A 19,291-nucleotide genomic window follows, 5' to 3' on the forward strand; every position below is an offset into this window, starting at 1 on the left:
AGGGAACCGTTCAATAGTCTTATTCCCCCACCACTCTCTGTGTAAAAAAACACATGCCCTGCACGTCTCTTCTAAACTTTCCCCCTCTCACCTTAAATACATGACTTAAATGCACCTTAAATAATGCATAAATTAATTATTTGACATTTCAAGATTCTGACTGTCTACTCTATCCATGCCTCTCATAATTCCATAATCTTCTAGAGCTGGCTGCGGACGGGAACACTGGAGCTGCACATTTTAAACGCGCAACATTCAACTTGCATGCTGCCCTTTAAGGTCCAGCGCTCGCTGCGGCCGGTAACTCGAGGGCAGGCGTGATGAAGTCGCAGTCTCCAGTGTTTGTGTGAGATGAATGAGACACGTGGGGTGTTTGGTGTGTGTTCACGTGATGCGGTGGCAGATTGCTGAACATCCTCCGGGTGCCGGGGTGTCTCTGCCTCTCCCATTGATAAATCTGCTCCAGCACAGCAGGAAACACCCCGACGCTCTCACACTTGTTCCGCACAACCTCCCCTCCCTCTGCCCTCCACCAAAACTAAAAACAAAACGGAGGGAACAACCTGCTCAGGAACAAAAACAAAAAAGCCTCTGACAAGAATGGGTGAGTCTCACTGTGTGTGAAATATTCCTAATTAGAATTCATTGTTAAAATTCCTTCTCCTCCGCTTCATGTGGGGCCGCGATCCTCTGTGTGGTTTGCATTTTAACTCTTTGGTTTGACTTTCGAAGCTTTTTATTCCCCCCCCCCCCCCTTGAATTTAAAAGTGAAACCAACACCAGCCCAAGTGTCTCTCACTTTGCTACAAAGGGAAGACGCAGGACGCAACTTAACCTGCTGGGTTTGGGGGGGCTAGTATCAGATGGACAGCACACTCGGCCAATTAGCGCGGGGAGCTGGTGATTGCTACTGTTGTCGGCGGCCAATGGGTGTTTGCTCGGATGGGCGGGGTTTCCGTTCTAATCATGTTAGGTTGCGGTGTAGGTAGTGTGGCGTTTGTTCTGGGTCTATTATTCCCCATGGTATCTCGTGGTAAAACGTGGAGCGTAATCCTTTTAACATCTGATTATGAAAGGATTTATTTATTTTGCAGAGGTGTAACTCCATACTTCGTTTTAAATCAGTCTTTTGAGAACACACCTCAAGTACAGCTGAAAGGTCATCAACCTGAAATATTAAACCTGTTTCCCACCGCACAGATGCTGCATGACCTGCTAAGTATTTCCAGCATTATTTTTATTTCAGATTCCCAGAATCTGCAGTCTTTTTACTTTTCAATACCTCAAGGCTGGCTCATTATGGTAAAATAATTTAGAATAAATTTCCACAGGGGCTCCCTACTTCCACTGCTTCACCTGTACTTAGTTTTTTCTAATAGATCGATATAAAAAGGGGGAAACTAAACTAACTTTAAAAATCTGGAATAAATTGCAGACCTCTGAACATTTGTTTTTGGTGCTGTGATTATATCTCTCACCATAACTACGTACATTGATGCGTTCATATATAGAGCATCTTTTACACTGTTGAGGTGTGTGTGGGAATTTTACATGGTGTCAGACTATGGCTGCATTTGTTTATTTACTTGGCCGTCTCTATGGTTTTGGAAATGATTTCTAATCAAGTCAGATACGTTGTTTGTAAGTCCTGATGCAGGGTTTTGACCCCAAAACATTGACTATCCCTTTATCTCCATGGACGCTGTTCCACCCACTGAGTTCCTCCAGCCGATTGTTGTTCTATGTTAAGTTATACTTTTTTTTAAAAGAACAGTGTGGCTTTGCTCAGCTAAAAAGCAACTTTTGGCCCATGGGATGCTCTTTTGAGATATTCCATATTTCACTACTATATAGAAGAAGACCATTTCAGCCCATAGCCCTCATGCTCAGCCCATTGGGTCCGTGGCAGCTCACAGAGCAGTCCTCTTCCCCACTAGCTCTGCCAGATTTCACTGGAATTTTGTCCAATGATAGACAGGTCTGCAGCTAATCTGTCATCAGAATACTGACACCTCTGACAACGTAGTGCTCCCTCATCATTGCACTAGATCATTGATCTAAACAATGCGCGATGAACGGTCTTTGACTAAGACATTAAATCTGTGTCTTACTCAGCAGATCAGGTAGCATCTGTAGAATTTCCAGCATTTTCTGTTTAAATTTAACATGAGATTAATTCAACTTTCTTCCCTGCTGTTCCTGAAGATAGTGACTTTCGCTGGGGTTACGTTCAACAGGTCACTCTTTGAACTGACCATTTTTTATGTGTGAGATAAGCATTTTGATCAGAAGGGTATGGAAGGTCAGCGTGTTTATTTGCAATCCTAAATGCTCATGCCTTTCCCAACAGATTCCTGGATAAGGACCACAGGCAAATTTTGACTGGAATGATTGTGGTGCTCTTGCATTTCATTTCAATGGTCCAATATATACTTGTATTTACTTGTTGAAACATAAAGCATACCTAAAACAATGATGAATGTGAAAATTATTTTTCTCATTAGACACTTTTACATTAGGTTTAGTTCTGTGCTGGTGCTGTTGAGCCTCGACACTAAATAATTGGTGGAAGAATAGACCAATTTCTTTTTGCATTAGATCTTCATTAGACTGCCCTTGTTAATTGAACCAATATATTTTCAGGTTGTTGCTGGCTGTGCCAAACCCAGAAACTGCTCAACACATTGCTCAACCTCACCGAATCAGCTTGTTATTCCCTGAGTTACTTCCACTTGACTCCATCCCCCACCCATCTCAAAATACTTTACAGCAGATGAAGTGTTGATACATTGTTGGTTTCGTAATGCGGGAAATGAGGCAGCCAATTTGTGCACAACAAACGGCCTGAAGCAGTAGTGAGAAGATGAAAAGCTTGTCCATTTTAGTGATGAAGGATAAAGCTAGCTGTGCATTGGCTAATTCAGTAGTTTGAAGCAGAATAAAGATGCCTTATAAACCAGTCCTAACTTTCTGTACTCTGTGACAACATCTGAAGAGCACTTCAGTGATGGTTAATGTATCAAGTGTTCTGGGGCTTCTGAGTGACTACACCAATATAATGTGCTTTGTATTATGGACCTGAGCCCATCAGGAAGTACATTGGAGGTGCTCCCAGGGGATCCTTAGAGTTAGTGACAGAAGACATTAGACTAGTGATTGATGTTCCAGATCATTGCCTCATGGGGCTGTCTGTTATGAGGGAAACATTGCACACAGTGAGGCATTTAAAATTAAAGATAAAAGGACCATGTTGTTTGCTGTGGGAGCATTCCCATTAGAGGATGGTTTCTTAATTGGCTACTAATGCTCCAACATTGCCTAGTGCTGGCCTTCCAACATCCTGTCATATCCCAGTACAGCTTCACAATGGCAGGATGGGAATCTTAAATCATTTATTGTTGCTTACACTGTTAGCATTGCATCTTCTGTCATAAAATGTGCAGATTATCTTGGACTGAGAGATTGGAGAAAAGTACAACGTTCAGAATGAGTAAATTATAAAGGGCTAATTTTTTTTACTTACAGCATGGTAACAGGCCCTTCCAGCCCAACGAGTCTGTGTCACCCATTTTTAAACCCAAATTGACCTACCCGTACGTCTTTTAGAATGTGGGAGGAAACCGGAGCACCCGGAGGAAACCCATGCAGACACGGGAGAACATACAAACTCCTTACAGACAGCAATGGGAATCGAACCCTGATCGCTGGCACTGTAATAGCGTCGCGCTAACTGCCACGCTACTATGCCGCCCCCAAAGAAAAAGAAGCTGCATTTATATAGTGCTTTTCATTGACTTAAGGATGCCAGCAAGAACTCTACAACCGTCAACATATTTTGAAAGGTGATTGCTGTTGTGTTGTAGGAAACTTGGCAACCAATTTGTGCATGTCACCAACAGCAACGTTATGGATCTACTTTGGTAATGTTGCCTTAGACAGAAATTTTAGCCAGATCTCCTCTGCTGTTCAATGTGGTATTGTGGGCCTTAGTCATGTGTCTTATCCAGGGGAGTTCACTCTCAGTTCTGCATTGAGGTGGCAGCTTAGTGTTCATACCCGTATCCTTGGTGTGTAAATTAAACCCACTACCCCCAAAACTGCAGCCTGCAATTTATTCCCTGCGCGATCTTCCGACCTACCAGGACTTGAATGATGTGTAACGTTTGTCCGTTGTGTTTGGCCTTAGCCTCAGACCCATCGTCACCTGCGGTGGAGGAGGGTGTTGAAGATGAGGAGGATGAAGTGGACGTGAACGTTGAAGAGGCTGAGAATGGGACCGCTGGAAAAATCCACACTCCCAGGGGGACCTTGCTCACTCGCCGTGGGATCACACTGCGTGTGCTTCTTAAAGACAAAGTTATCCAGCCTGGGGAAGGCCTACTCTCTATTCACTACTTAGTAAGGAATCAAACTTCCCTAAACTTACTTCCCCAACCCCCCTCCCACCCCTCCTAGTTTTCTCGTCACCACTGCCTTGACCTTTGGGGTATGGTTCTGCAAATGTCGTGAGCTCTCTGGTATCTTATCCAGGTGCCACATTTTCCAAACCTGAGCCTGGGACAAGAGTTCCAACGACATTTGCCGGCTGCTTAGCTGTGTATCTCAGAAGTCTGAGCTGGCTAAATTTGATGACCCTTGAAACCAGCTGCAGGAATTGTGATGCACAGTTAACCCACTCCTCGTGATTGCAGTGCAGGTAGTTTACCAATCTTGGGATGCTTTGCATTAGAATCATTGCAATTTGACTGTATTGTTAACTGGTAGCTTGCACTACCATAGTGTTCAAAATGTAACTACCTGGTGCCAGTTAAAGGTAGTTTGCATTTACCAATGCTGGTGCAGATGCAGCAAGTGAATTTGAACTGGCAAGCAGTGAAGACTGGCACTGGACTCCAAGGTTTTCAGATGCTGCACTGGAGGTGCCAGAGAGAAGAAATGTCCTCTCTCCACAGGATGGGGGAGGGTGGATGGTGTTCGGGTGGCCCTGAGGATGCATGTTTGGAAGTTGGGTGGGGGCAGAATGCCATGGTGACCAGTGCTAGGACTTGGGGAGTTGACGATGAGGAGAATAAAGTGAACCTGGAAGATGCCAAGAATGGGATCACTGGAAAATTCCTACTCCCTGGGGGACCTTGTACCCATATAGGGTGCAACAACAAATTTAATAATCTTGCAAGATAAGATGAGATGAGATATCTTTCTTTATTAGTCACATGTACATTGAAACACACAGTGAAATGCATCTTTTGCGTCGAGTGTTCTGGGGCCAGCCCGCAAGTGTCGCCATGCTTCTGGTGCCAACATAGCATGCCCACAACTTCCTAACCCGTATGTCTTTGGAATGTGGGAGGAAACCAGAGCACCCGGAGGAAACCCACGCAAACACTGGGAGAACGTACAAATTCCTTACAGACAATGGCCGGAATTGGGAATTGAACCCAGGTCGCCGGTGCTGTAATAGCGTTACGCTAACCGCTACACTACCGTGCCTGCCTGTATCTTATTACTATCACAACTAGCCTTCACCATTGCTCAATGGACCAGTTTGGTCGAAGGGCCTGTTCTGTGCTGTATGACTCTAATTCACCACGACTCTAAGACTTTCCTACTAACATTCTGTCAGTCAGAATTTATCACTTTAACTCTCTGTTAGGCACTTAGCACTGCTTCAAGCTTGACACTTGGATTTACAGCTTGTGTACACTGCCAGCTTTCAACCATGCCAGTCACGACATTCAGACAGGTTGAATGATGCAAACTAACACGTCACTTAGACTTGCATGAGAAGTATATTCCTGAAAGGGGATGGGTACACCAGCATGCTCTCAGGAGGGGGTCTGTGCAGACCATTGTTGGGGCAACAAACAATCTGCTGGAGGAACTCAGCAGGTCGAGCAGCATCTGTGGGGTGGGGATGGAATTGTCAATGTTTCAGTTCGAAACCCTGCATCAGGACTGAGTGTGGACAGGGAAGATGGCCAGGAGAAGGAGGAGTAGTGAGATAGGGGCCAGGAGGTGATTGGTGGACTAGTGAGGGGTGAAGGATGATGGGCAGTTAGAGGAGGAGGGGTGGAGTTGGGAGATAGAGGCAGGTAGATGATAGGTGGAGGCAGGTGAAGAAAATGGGCAGATTGAGCCAGGTGGGGAGAGGGGGAGGGTGAAGGTGGACCTAGCTGGTTAGAGGGTGATAAGCAAGAACACAAAGGCTACCAGTGCTGGAATCAGAGTCCACAGTAAGGAAGGTGATAATGGGAACCACTAGGGGAGAGCTGGGCAGATGGAACCACGGAGCTTGGGTGGTCTGACCGTTCTTGGAATGGCCAGTGATGAGGATGTGGTAGGCAGTGGGGATGAAAACAACAATAATCACATCAGATCTGTTCTTCCTTCCTATGTCCCACTTGGTCCTTAAATCTTTTCGATTTTGAACTGCAGATGGTGTAGGCATACAAATTAGGAGCAAGAGTAGGCCACTCATTCTCCATCCACCCTCCCTGAGCATGCACCTCTTCAATTTCCCCTTCCCAACACCAGAACCTTGCCCATGTGCCTCTCTTGCTTAAGGTACCCTATTGACCAAGCAAGAAGAGAATAATGATGAAGACACACCAACTTTCTTGATTTCACATTCACGGCCTCCAGCTTGGGTGCAGCAGGTACCCGGGATGATAATATGGATGTGGAATCCGTTCGTGGTGAGGCAGTGACCACGAACCAGGGCACAGGTGAAGGAATATCCATGTCACGGTTCATCCCAGGGCAAGGTGACCAGAGATTCCAATGCTGAGGACTCGATGAAGACTTTGAAGGGATAATCTAGAGAAGAAGGTTAATGTTTATGCACTGCGCATTGCTTGCTGGATAGTGTGAACTACTGGAAAGTGCATTCAGTGCTAAGGGGGACATAGAACTTGACTGCATCCTGCCATACAGTGGCAGGGTCAAATAAGGTCTCGAAATTCAGCATCCTTACTGCTGACTGGGAGAATGCTGCTCGGAAACAGTGTTGAGGTAGGCATGGTCACAGGAGAAGGCAGGCTGAGGCAGGAAGCAGTGTGTGTTCAAGTCTGTATTGGACAAGCAAACATGCAGCAGCAGAACTTGGATGCCGCCTTTTCCAGCAAAGAAGGTGTGGGCAAATGTATAATGCAACCATGTTGCAGTGTTGGATGGCCAGTTTTGGCGGCACCCAGACACCTGCCAGCTTCTGGCTGCTGCAGTAGAAGCTCAGACTGCTTCTGTGTTGTTTACCATGGCGTCCCATAAGCTGAAGACCACTGCTGCCGTGGCAATGGATTACAGTGTGCAGAGGGGCTTGCAGGGTGTCACTGTGGTCTAGTAAGCTCTTTTCCAACATATTGCTGAGATTCATCCATGATGGAGTGCCAGTGGCTCTGTGAAGCCTGAACCTGTTGTCCTTGAGGTAGGCGGTGTCAAAAGTCTCAACCCTGGTACTTTGTCTGCATCCTATCAGTTGCCCTTAGAGTCATAGAGTTACACAGCACAGAAACAGGCCCTTCAGCCCAACGTCCATGCCGACCAAGATGTCTATACAAGCTGGTCTCACTTCCCCTGCATTTGGCCCATATCCCTCTAAGATAGCTGACAGCTGTCGTGGATCATGCTAAGATGGTGTCACTTGCAATTGGGACTTCAAGGTCAGGAGCATCTGGATGTTGTCCTCCAAGGCCTTCTATACCCCTTGACAGTCAGCCGTCCTTCACCAGCAACATTGCCATGTCTGAAGTAATGTGTTCCTTGTAGGAACACAAGGACAGGTAGGTATGTGGCAGTTGCTGCTGAGGATGATTAGCACCTCTAGAAGGCAAGCATCCAACATTAAGGACCCTCACCATCTGGGACATACTGTCTTCTTGTTACTACCATCGGGGAGGAGGTACAGGAGCCTGAAGACCCACACAACGTTTTAGGAACAGCTTCTTCCCCTCCACCATCAGGTTGCTGATTGGTCCGTGAACACTACTTTGTTATTTATTGTAACTTATGGTAATTTTTATGTCTTGCACTGCACTGCTGCTACAAAACAAAACATTTCATGACGTATGTCAGTGATAATAAACCTGATTTTGATTCTGACAAGGTTTTTTCAATGTGGCGTGATTTAAGTTGAAAATTTGGTATATTTTACGGTGGCTTTTATGTTTACCTGGTAGGCCTTTTGATATTCACAACGGCAGGAAGATCATAGAGTTACGCAGCATGGAAACAGGCCCTTTGGCCCATCGACTCCATGCCAACCAACAAGCACCTGTTTAAACTAATCCAGTTTTCATTCTTGCCATATTCCCATCAACTCTGCCCCAAATTCTACCAGTCACCGACACACTCGGAGCAGTTTACAGAGGGCAACTAACCTGCCAACCTGCATGTCTTTGGGATGAGGGAGGAAACCCCTGTAGGAATACCGTGAGGTCATAGAGAGAATGTGCAAACTCCACATGGACAGCATCAGACCAGGGTCGAATGCAGGTCACTGGAGCTGCAAGGCAGCAGCTCTACCGACTGTGCTGCCCAGGTAGTGCAGTTCGTGAATGGAGAATTGGAATGCGGTGCTAATAATCACAAACGCAATTAGTTCTTCAAGCTTTTTATTTCCTTTTACTTGCGCAATGGCGTGTGTGAGTCCCAAGTCAGCCTTTTCCCATGAAGTGATGTAAAGATTGCTGCGCTGTGCACCAGTCCGGTCATCCATTTCTCTCTCTCTCCACAGGGGAAGACGTTTGTGGGGGACCTACTGCCCGATGGGAAGATCAGGTGGCAAGAAACCAGCCAGGTGTTCAATTCCCCCAGTGCCTGGGCTACACACTGCAAGAAACTGGTCAACCCAGCCAAGAAGTCAGGCTGTGGCTGGGCCTCTGTGAAGTACAAGGGGCAAAAGCTAGATCAGTACAAGACCATGTGGTTGAAGGAGCAACAGCCACCACTGCAGGCCGTAGAGACGGTATGGTTCATAAATATGGTTGGGTTCACCAGAGAGGACAGTAGGTGTGGACATAGGGGTTCATTCTTTGGGGCTGGGGTGCAAGTGTTGAAATCCAGACTCTGATTTCAGATGAAAATCTTCTCTGCTTTCTGTTGCAGAGAGTCTTGAGTTTGGGCGGCTTGTTGGATGGGTGAGAAACACATCTTTGGTTGCTAGCACTTTTAGTTCAGGCATCAGCATCAGTCCCACTGCTCTGCAGAGACACTGAAGGCAGTGAAACCACTTTGTGCACCTGTCCAAGCACTTGCATGTAATTAGCACTGCCGACCAAAGGCGCAACAGAAAATGCTGAAAACTCAGCAGGTCAGGCAGTAGCTGTAGAAAGGGAATCAGTTAGTATTTCAAGTCAGATGTTAACTCTGTTTCTCTTTCCACTGATGCTGCCCAACTTGCTGAGTAATTCCAGCATTTGCTGCTTTTTTGATTTTTGCCAATTTCACTAAAATACTCTTGTTTTAGAAGACTGTTAACTTGAAGGTCAGAGCTGGCAGCCAGCCTATTTAATAAATCAAAGCATAAAAATGCAAATGCTGCAAACTATAAGCTGTTGAAGTACTGGAAGTGCTCAGTACTTGTTGAGGGAGCACACGCATTAGGGTTTCAGTTCAGGAAAGCAGTTTTCTGCAGCATACTTAGATGAGACTTCCTGTTCTGGATTTAAACTTGGGGTGAAAGGGCAGTGTCTTTTTCTAAAAGAAAAACTGCAGCAGTCATTGAATTTTTATTGGTAAAGAAAATAAAGGGAAGTGCTGATGCAGTCTGTATGCAGTTGCTTCCTTAAGAACTTTTAAAATAGCAGAGTGAGGAGCTTCATGCAATTATGAGGGTTGTCATGTGCGGAAAGTATTGTGGCAGGGGAAAGGTGGTTTAAAAAACGGATAAAATCATTATTGTTGGGTATGGAATTCAAATGGAAGGAGACAGTGAATTGGATTGGAAACAGAGGAAGTAATAAAATGGGGTTAATAGACTGTAGTGTCATGTGTTGTATCTGGCCTAGGACTGACTAACAAGATTGTGCAAAAAGACATCTACTCTCTTATCAGCAGAAAGTTGTTTTTATTTGCAGTCGCCTAAAAGTCATGGCAAGGAGACAGTGACCTCCCTTTGTTTATTTCTAGCAGACGTTGGCTTTCAGTTTTCCTGGAATGACATGAATTGGAAATTCCAGAATTCCTCAATGTTCTGAGATTGGCTAAATCATATCAACAAGTTTTTAAATTGCACGCATAAAGTAAGCCGTATATCTGGTTGTCTCCAGCCTTTTGTTTGCACTATGAACGTATCAATGAAGAAATGCACGTTGATGATTGCATGTAAACAGGATTATCAGGCTTGTACTTTGTGATGTTGAGGCTTCGGCGTCAGTGATTAGCTTGCATCCTGTCACCTTGAAGCATTCACATTATCTTTCCACTGCATATTTTATGTTCTTCATTTGCTTTTACGCCATCTGTGTAGCTAGGAAGGCTAGGTCGTTCCAGGTTCAGTCACTGTGATGGGAGAGAGCTATCCTCGGTGCGCCTGGGGTTCCTGCTGTTGGTCGCTATTCTGTGCCTTCCTTGCCGTCATGCCGATGTGTCTGGATGCCCCACTGCGTGTAGGCAACTGTCACTTGGCTTGCACAGAACGAATGGGACACGAGATCCCAGAGGTGCCTTGTACATGTAGAGGCTTCCTATAGAGTAGAAACATCACCACCCAGGCTGGGAGTGAAGTGGAGAAGCAAGGCCCCGTCACCTTCTTTGAATGCAATGAAATCTCCATTGATCACTAACCGTTTCATTTTCTTCCCTAACCTAAGAATTTGCCCAGTGAAGGAGAAGATGAGGAAGTTCATGAAGAGGAAGACTTTGAGAACCGTGGCAGAAAGAACTCGAAAGTGAATAACCAAGTTAAGAAGGTGGAAGAACAGAACAAGAAGCTGCCAGCTAAAAGCCCTCAAGACTCCAGTCTGACAGGTACCTCCTCATGTTCCTTATTTTGCCTCTCACCTCAATTACCGGGCTTTCCTGAAGTAGCATTTACAGGACCACTGACTGGTGCAGTGCGCTCTGACTCATCGTGTTACATTTGGATACAGCTGTGTAACATGTTTATACATCTGGCTGTTTGATCAGCATGGGAAGGCAGCGGTTACCCTACCATTTCCTGATTTGGGTCTTTATTAACCAAAAAAAACTGTGGGTGCATTTCCATCTTCCCTCTTGTCCTGTGTTACTGGGGAGGAAGCAGGAAACAGCTTAATGCTGTCTGCTTCTAGTGAATGCCTAGTAGTATAGAGATTAGTTTGTATTACAGTTATTTTGACCGCATCAGGGCTTTGTACTGGCGCATTTTCACTGCTGATGAATTATGCTTTTAGCCCCGCACTGGTACACAGTAGGATTGGGTTGGTTTTCATTACATTGTTGAATTTGGCACACTCCCCAGATTCGGATTGCTTGTTATGTTTAGTGATCATCTTGTTTCCTGTCACCTAGAATGTTTACTTGATATTCCCACTTTCCTTTCCTCATCTCATGTGCTGATCTAGATTATTCCCATTTTCCAGGCAGTAACCCATCTCCCCAGCCTTCCTGCACATATGCGATTCGAATGCCTGAATCATCTTCAGTTTGATATGGTTTGAAAAGTTAGACAGCTTTTCAATTTAGGAGTCCATATGCCACTGACTTTGACTGCTGTCCCACAGTTACTGAATAATAAGACAGATGACATTGACTGTGGTGTTGCTATGGCTTCCTCTGTCACTAGCAGCCAAAGCTGCTTTAGGCTATACGTTCCAGGCTTTTTGGTTCCATGGGAGTAATCCCAGAAAATAAGCAGTGTCCATGACTGGATCACAGTGACCATGACCCCTGGACCATGAATGTTTGGATTTGAGGCAGGCACTAAAAATGGGGTGAAAATTATGGATTCTGTGACCAATGCTTAAAGTGTAACAGAGATTAAAAAGAAAATACTGGAATTAGTCAGGAGGCCAGTCATCTTGTGTAAGCTTGATGTTTTAGGCTTTGCTCTTGAGATAAATCAATGTGAATATCCTGACCAAAACACGTGACCAATGCTGTGAAGCATTTCTTGGAATTTTCTCTCTTGGTTAAGGAATATTTTGATCCTCTCAGATGCCTTCTGAGGTAGTGTGTGTATGTGTGGGGAAACCTGGTGGATTGATCATGTTACAGCACACACTTTGAATTCTTGGTGTCAGCTGTGCATCGCAGACAACCTTCCCCTTCAACGTGACCCATTACTGATCTTTTCCAACTGAAACAGTGTGCCATGTCACTGTCTGAGTCAGAGATCAGCTGGAGTGGCTCTTGATGACTTCAGAGGCATTGCCGCTCCCATTATTATATATTAGATATTTATTTGTCATATGTACATTGAAACACACAGTGAAATATGTCTTTTTGCATTGCTAAGAATGTGCTGGGGGCAGCTTGCAAGTGTCGTCACGCTTCCGGCGCCAACACATTCATCACAGTGGGTAGCTAGAGACTGTAAGGTGGTGTGCTATTGAGAAACCCAATTACACTTTATGCCTTAATTATGTTAGCTTCTTTATCCTTAAGATAATGGACACAGCATAAAGAAAGCTGCCAAAGATCTAGGCCCTGTTCGATATTCTGAGATTGGGAGCAGAGACTCTGGGAGGTAGGTGCTATATTTAACCTATGTTTGGATCTTTTGATCTGTTTTCAGTTGACTGGAGAATTAAATGTCACTTTTGTTTTCTCTGCTCCTGAAGGCTTCTCTCTCTGGAGTGCAGTTTGACAGTATTTCCATATTCAAGTACTCATTGTACTTGTGTGAAAGCCCAAGTGTACAATTTTGTCAATGTTAAGAAACACAACGAGGCACTGTGTAGAGGAGCCCAGAGTAACCTTTTGGGAGAGTTAAAGGAGATGGGTTTGAAAAAGCTTTTTAAATGTAAGAGTGGTGGACCATCAGAGAGGGGCTATAGATGGTAGAGGCCAGCCAGCTGGAACCTCTGTTGCTGGAGGTGATGTGGGAAGTGGTTCAGATAGACAGGAAGAGACATGAATTCTCTGAACATGATGCAATTATCTTGCTGCAGAGAGCACTGTAGGCAAGTCTGCCTTGTTCTCTGTGGTTCCTTGATCCCTCTGTTGGTGTACCTACCAGCACTCAGGAGAAGGAATCCTGGCTGATTCTCCTATTCTTAACCCATGTGTGTTGTACACAATTCTAGAGCCCCTACCACTGAGATTTGTGAAGGCAGTGAATGTTGCAGATTAGTGAACGTTGAATTCTCCCACTTTGTGATTTTCCCCCCCCCCCCCAACAATGCTTCTTCTCTTCTTCCCTTTCCTAGCCTCTTTTTTTTCTACTTTTTTTCCTCTCTCTCCTTACCTTTGACCCGTCCCACGGTGGATCTGCTCTCCCCTCCTCCCCCACACCTGCCTATCACTATCTTTTATCTGCATCTACCTATCACTGCCCTGTGCCCACCCCACCTCCCCTCTTTTGTCCACCTACCACTGCTCTGCTTTTCCCTTCTCTATATTGGGCTTCCCCTTTTCCTATCTTCAGCCCTGAAGAAGGGTCCTGACCCAAAACGTTGACCGTTTGCTTTTCTCCACGGACGCCGCCTGGCCTGATGAGTTCCTCCAGCATCATCGTGTTTTTCACCTAGATTCCAGCATCTGCAGTCCTTTGTCTCTTCAGTGAAGGCAGTGCTGGCTCAGAACCTGTGAGGTTCATAGTCTGCATAAACTGCCTGTTGGGAGTGCCTAGAGCTTCAATGATTTATTTTGTTGTGTTCATCATGATGTTAGATGTTTCTACCACTGAATGATCATGGACATTCAACTTGTCCTTGTCTGTCTTTCAGTTGAGATGCTAAGAAGAGGTCCCACCCACCAATTTGGGTGGAGATGAAAGAATCCATGGCGCAATACAAAGAAAAGCAGGGAGTTCTCTCCTGTGTCTTGGCCAATATTTAGCCCTCTGCTAACATTATTAAAACCGATTACCTGGTCATTTACCTCGCTGCTGTTTGTGGCAGCATCCTTTGCTCAAGTTGTGTCTCCCACATTTTAGAGCATAGAACAGTACAGCACAGGAACAGGCCCTTCGGCCCACAATGTTGTGCTGAACCAATTACATTAGTAATAAAATGCCCAACTAAACTTGTCCCATCTGCCTACACAATGTCCATATCCTACCATTTCCCTCACATTTGTGTGCCTATCTAAGAGCTTCTTGAATGCCCCTATCATATTTGCCTCCACCACCACCCAGGCAGTGCATTCCAGGCACCTGCCACTCTGTGTTTAAAACAAAATGTGCCCCGCACATCTCCTTTGAACTTACCCCCTCTCACCTTAAATGCATGCCCTCTGGTATTAGATGTTTCAACCCTGGAGAAAAGATACTGGCTGTCTACTCTATCTATGCCTCTCATAATCTTATAAACCTCTATCAGATTTCCCTTCAGCTTCCGCCGCTCCAAAGAGAACAACCCAAGTTTGTCCAACCTATCCTCGTAGCACATGCCCTCTAATCCAGGCAGCAGCTTGGTAAACCTCTTCTGCACCCTCTCCAAAGCCTTGACGTCCTTCCTATAATGGGGCGACCAGAACTGAATGCAGTACTCCAGATGCGGCCTAACTAAAGCTTTATAAAGCTGCAACATAATTTCCTGACTCTTGAACTCAGTGCCTCGACTAATGAAGGCAAACATGCCATAGGCCTTCTTTACTGCCCTATCAACCTATGTAGCCACTTTCAGGGAGCTATGAACTTGAACCCCAAGCTCCTTCTGCTCATCAACACCGTTAAGGGTCCTGTCATTGACAGTGTAGTGTCTCTTTACATTTGATCTTCCAAGGTGCAACACTTCACATTTGGCCGGGTTGAACTCCATCTGCCATTTCTCCGCCCATATCTGCAACTGATCCTGCTGTATCCTTTGCCAGTCTTCTAAGCTATCCACACCACCACCAATCTTCATATTATCTGCAAGCTTACTAACCCACCCATCTACATTTTCATCCAGGAGGCTTACAAGATGCTGCCTGGATTGGAGAACACGTCTTATGAGGAGAGGCTGAGCAAGTTAAGGCTTTTCTCCTTGGAGAGACGGAGGATGAGAGGAGACTTGATAGAGGTGTATAAGATTATGAGAGGTGTAGACAGTGGACAGCCAGCATCTTTTCCTCAGGGCGGTAATGGCCAGTGCTAGAGGTCACCCATTTAAGGTGTGTGGAGGAAAGTTCGGGGGGGGAGGGATGTCAGAGGTAGGCTTTTTATACAGAGTGGTGGGTGCCTGGAATGCACTGGCGGGTAGTGGGGGGTGCAGCAGTGGTAGGGGCTGATACAATAGGGTCATTTAAGAGAGATAGGCACATGGATGAAAGAAAAATAGAGGGTAATGGAAGTAGAGAGGGGGAATAGATAGAATGTGCATAAGGTTTATATAGGTTGGCACATCGTGGGCCGAAGGGCCCGTACTGTACTGTACTGTGCTGTACTGTTCTAGGTTCTATGTTAATGCTCTTTAAGAGACCCAACGCTACCTCCTCCTCTATCTCGAAATGCCCGAGCATATTAGCATGCTCCACACTGATCTCCCCAGCCTCCATATCCTTCTCCTCGGTAAATACCGATGCAAAGTACCCATTAAGGACCTCTCCCACATCCTCCGCTTCCAAGCATATGTTCCCTCCTTCATCTTTGAGTGGTCCTACCCTCTCCCTAGTTATCCTCTTGCTCTCGATGTATGTATAGAATGCCTTGGGATTCTTTTTAATCCAACTTGCCAAGGACTTTTCATGGTCCCTCCTGGTTTTTCTGATTCCCTTCTTGAGTTCCTTTCTGGCTTCTTTATAATCCTCAAGTGCTTTGTTTAATCCTAGCTTCCTAAGCTTTACATACTTTTTCTTTTGGACTAAATTCACCACCTCTCTCGACATCCAAGGTTCTCTTACCTTGCCATCCTTGCCCTTCCTTCTTACTGGAACATGCCTGTCCTGTACTCTGTGCAGTTGGCCTTTAAACACCCTCCACATGTCAGATGTGGACTTGCCCAAAAACAGCTGTTCCCAATTAATTGTCTGGAATTCCTGCCTAATGCTCTCATAATTTGCCCTGCTCCAGTTTAATACTCTCCCGCAAGGTCCATAATGATCTTTATCTATAGCTATCTTAAAACTTAAGGAGTGTGGTCACTGTTCCCTGACTGTTCTCCCACTGAAAGGTCGGTCACCTGGTCTGGCTCATTACTCAACACCAGGTCCAGTATGGCCCCTCCTCTCGCTGGACTATCTACATATTGATTTAAGAAACCCTCCTGGATGCACGTAACAAATTCTGCCCCGTCTAAACCTCTTACACTAAGGAGGTCCCAGTTTATATTAGGGAAGTTCAAGTCCCCCACGATAACAACCCCATTAGTTTTACACCTTTCCCTAATCTTCCTGCATATCTGTTCCTCAATGTCCCAGTGGCTACTGCGGGGGGGTGGGGGGGGGGTCTGCAGTATAATCCCATCAGAGTGATTGCACCTTTCTTATTTTTGAGTTCTACCCATATGGACTCAGTGGACGAGCCCTCCATTATGTCTGTGAGCTGTGCAGCTGTGATATTGTCCCTGATTAGTAGTTCAACTCCCCCCCCACCCCCCACCCTCCCAACCTTTTTTTTTATCTCCCTCTATCTTTTATAAAACATCAAAACCCTGGAACATAAAGCACTCATTCCTGTCCCTCTCTCAACCATGTCTGTGTTATGGCCAAAACATCATAGTTCCATGTACTGAGCCATGCTCTAAGTTCATCACCCTTGCCCATAACACTCCCAGCATTCAAATACACACTTCAAACTGTCCGTCCCATCGTGTCTATTACTTTGCTCCTGTCTGTTTTTTTTTACTGGCCCTGACGTCTATCTTCCTCTCTTCCACTTTCTGACCCAGTGCCCTGGTTCCCATCCCCCTGCCAAACTAGTTTAAACCCTCCTGAGTAGCACTAGTAAACCTCCTGGCCAGGATATTGGTTCCCCTCCAGTTGAGGTGCAACCCGTCCTTCTTGTACATGTCACCCCTGCCGCAGAAGAGGTTCCAATGATCCAAGAACCTGAAACTCTGCCCCCTGCACCAGTTCCTCAGCCACTCATTCATCTGATCTATCATCCTATTCTTGCCCTGACTAGCACGTGGCATCGGGAGTAATGCAGAGATTACTACCTTGGAGGTCCTACTCTTCAGCCTCTTTCCTAACTACCTATACTCACTGTGCAGGACCTCTTCCCCCTTTCTACCTATGTCATTGGTGCCAACGTGCAGCACGACCTCTGGCTGCTCACCTACCCCCTTGAGAATATTCTGCAGCTACTCCGAGACATCCTCGACCCTAGCATCTGGGAGGCACCACACCATCCTGGTATCTCTTTTGTGGCCACAGAATCTCCTGTCTGTCCCCCTAACTACCAAGTCTAATTCATTGTAAAGTCATTCAGTGCATCTTGAGATCATGGAAGTACTACAGAAAGTTAACCAATCTTCCTCAGTCGGGGTCTGTAGCACAATGAATTTTCATTTATTGAACCCGTATAATGAACTTGAGTTCCCTAGCGTTTTAAAACCTCCTGAAATCCAGGTGCTGCTATTTTGAATGAAACTTAGGAGACACATGAGAAAACAGTCATACAGGACAAAAACAGGTACTTAGACCTTCCATATCCATGGTAACCATAAGTTACCGATCTGCACCAATTCCCGTTTACCAGAACTTGGTCTGCAGCCTTCTGTGGTTTGGCAATTCAACTGGTCATGTAGATACTTCTTAAATATTGTGAGAGTAACAGCCTCCACTACTCTCTCAAGCAGTGTGTTCCAAATTCCAGCCACCCTCTGGGTGAAAAATTCTTCCTCAGATCCCCTCCAAACCTCTTTCTCCTATCCTAAACCTATGTCCTTTAGTTTTTGACACTTCTAGATTACAGAGAAATAAGTGGGAGAATGGGACGGATGGGAATTCTTGATAACTGGCATGGACTCAATGGGCCAAATGGCCTCCTTCCGTGTTGTAAGAAAATAAGGGAAGTAAATTCAGGCAGTCCTCGGATTCTGTTCCTGAGAACTGTTGATTTCTCCAATGTCCTTTTATAGCTGCCCATATCGTATCGCTCCACACACTGCTATAATTCTTTCATTGAATATTCATCCTAACACCACCCATCATTAAAGTAATGAATAGATACTGTATCCAGTCATTAATGAATAACATGAAACATTTTAATATTATTATCTTGAAAAATAATCTAAAACTTTACGGAAGAATTTGCATGAAGTCCGATTTCTATAACTCAGGTCATCCGTAACCCGGGGAGTCCCTGTACAAGTTTCCTTTCTTTTGCTGCAGGGATCCTCACACACTCGTTGAACTTGCATCATTCACATCTATGAACAAGTTCCAGCCCTTTAATGTTGCAATTTCAAGTAACGTGCTACTGCTGGTGGTAAGTGTTGAAGTGATTTGGACGTAAATGTGCAGAATAACTGTTTGATATTTTCATCACTCAACCTCTTTCTCACCTTCCGTTACCCACCATTCTCTAGTGGAGAAGCTTAGTAGAATTTAATCCCTAAGTCTCAGAAAATGCTTCACCATTCAGTTTGAAACTAGGGTCTCGCATCTGAATGCAACAATTCGGTCAGAATGGAATCATTGGGCTGAAGGGCCTGTATCCATGTTGTATTGCTGTATGACTCTCTAACAAGCTATAAAGGCATGAGGCATGGGTTGGCTATGGTAGATTGAGAATTGCATCAAAGGTATGAAATTATTGCATGCAATTGCTAACCTTTAAAGAATTATAAGATATCTATATTAGTCATATGTACATCGGAACACACAGTGAAATGCATCTTTTGCGAAGAGTGTTCTGGAGGCAGCCTGCAAGTGTCGCCATGCTTCCGGTGCCAACATAGCATGCTCACGACTTCCTAACCCATACGTCTTTGGAATGTGGGAGGAAACCGGAGCTCCCAGAGGAAACCCACGCAGACATGGGGAGAACGTACAGACTCCTTACGGACAATGGCCAGACTTGAACCCAGGTTGCTGGCGCTGTAAAGCGTTACGCTAACTGCTACACTACCATGCATGCAGTTTACAAGTAAATTTTTAAAAACCAACATGAAAAGTCCACCCATGATCATCAGCAGAAGTTAATGTTGGATAAAACGAAAAGACTTATGAAGTTGTCAAAACAAAGCAGTAAGGCTGAGTATTGGAAAGATTTCAAAATTCAGCT

General features: G+C 45.2%; 1 protein-coding gene across 2 annotated transcripts in view; it reads left to right on the forward strand.

Moving 5' to 3' along the window:
• The first annotated feature begins 426 nt into the window (after nt 1–426).
• Nucleotides 427–19,291, forward strand: part of mpnd (MPN domain containing) — a 40,861-nt gene continuing 21,996 nt past the window's right edge. For both annotated transcript variants that reach the window (XM_052037775.1, XM_052037776.1), the window contains exons 1-6: nt 427–604; nt 4,187–4,398; nt 8,732–8,962; nt 10,809–10,965; nt 12,583–12,664; nt 18,397–18,493. In XM_052037775.1, coding sequence (XP_051893735.1) covers nt 601–604; nt 4,187–4,398; nt 8,732–8,962; nt 10,809–10,965; nt 12,583–12,664; nt 18,397–18,493 — 783 coding nt within the window. In that variant the 5' untranslated portion in view covers nt 427–600. The remainder of the gene's footprint in view (nt 605–4,186; nt 4,399–8,731; nt 8,963–10,808; nt 10,966–12,582; nt 12,665–18,396; nt 18,494–19,291) is intronic.

The sequence above is a fragment of the Pristis pectinata genome, chromosome 24 (assembly GCF_009764475.1).
Source record: "Pristis pectinata isolate sPriPec2 chromosome 24, sPriPec2.1.pri, whole genome shotgun sequence".
Classification (NCBI taxonomy): Eukaryota; Metazoa; Chordata; class Chondrichthyes; order Rhinopristiformes; family Pristidae; genus Pristis; species Pristis pectinata.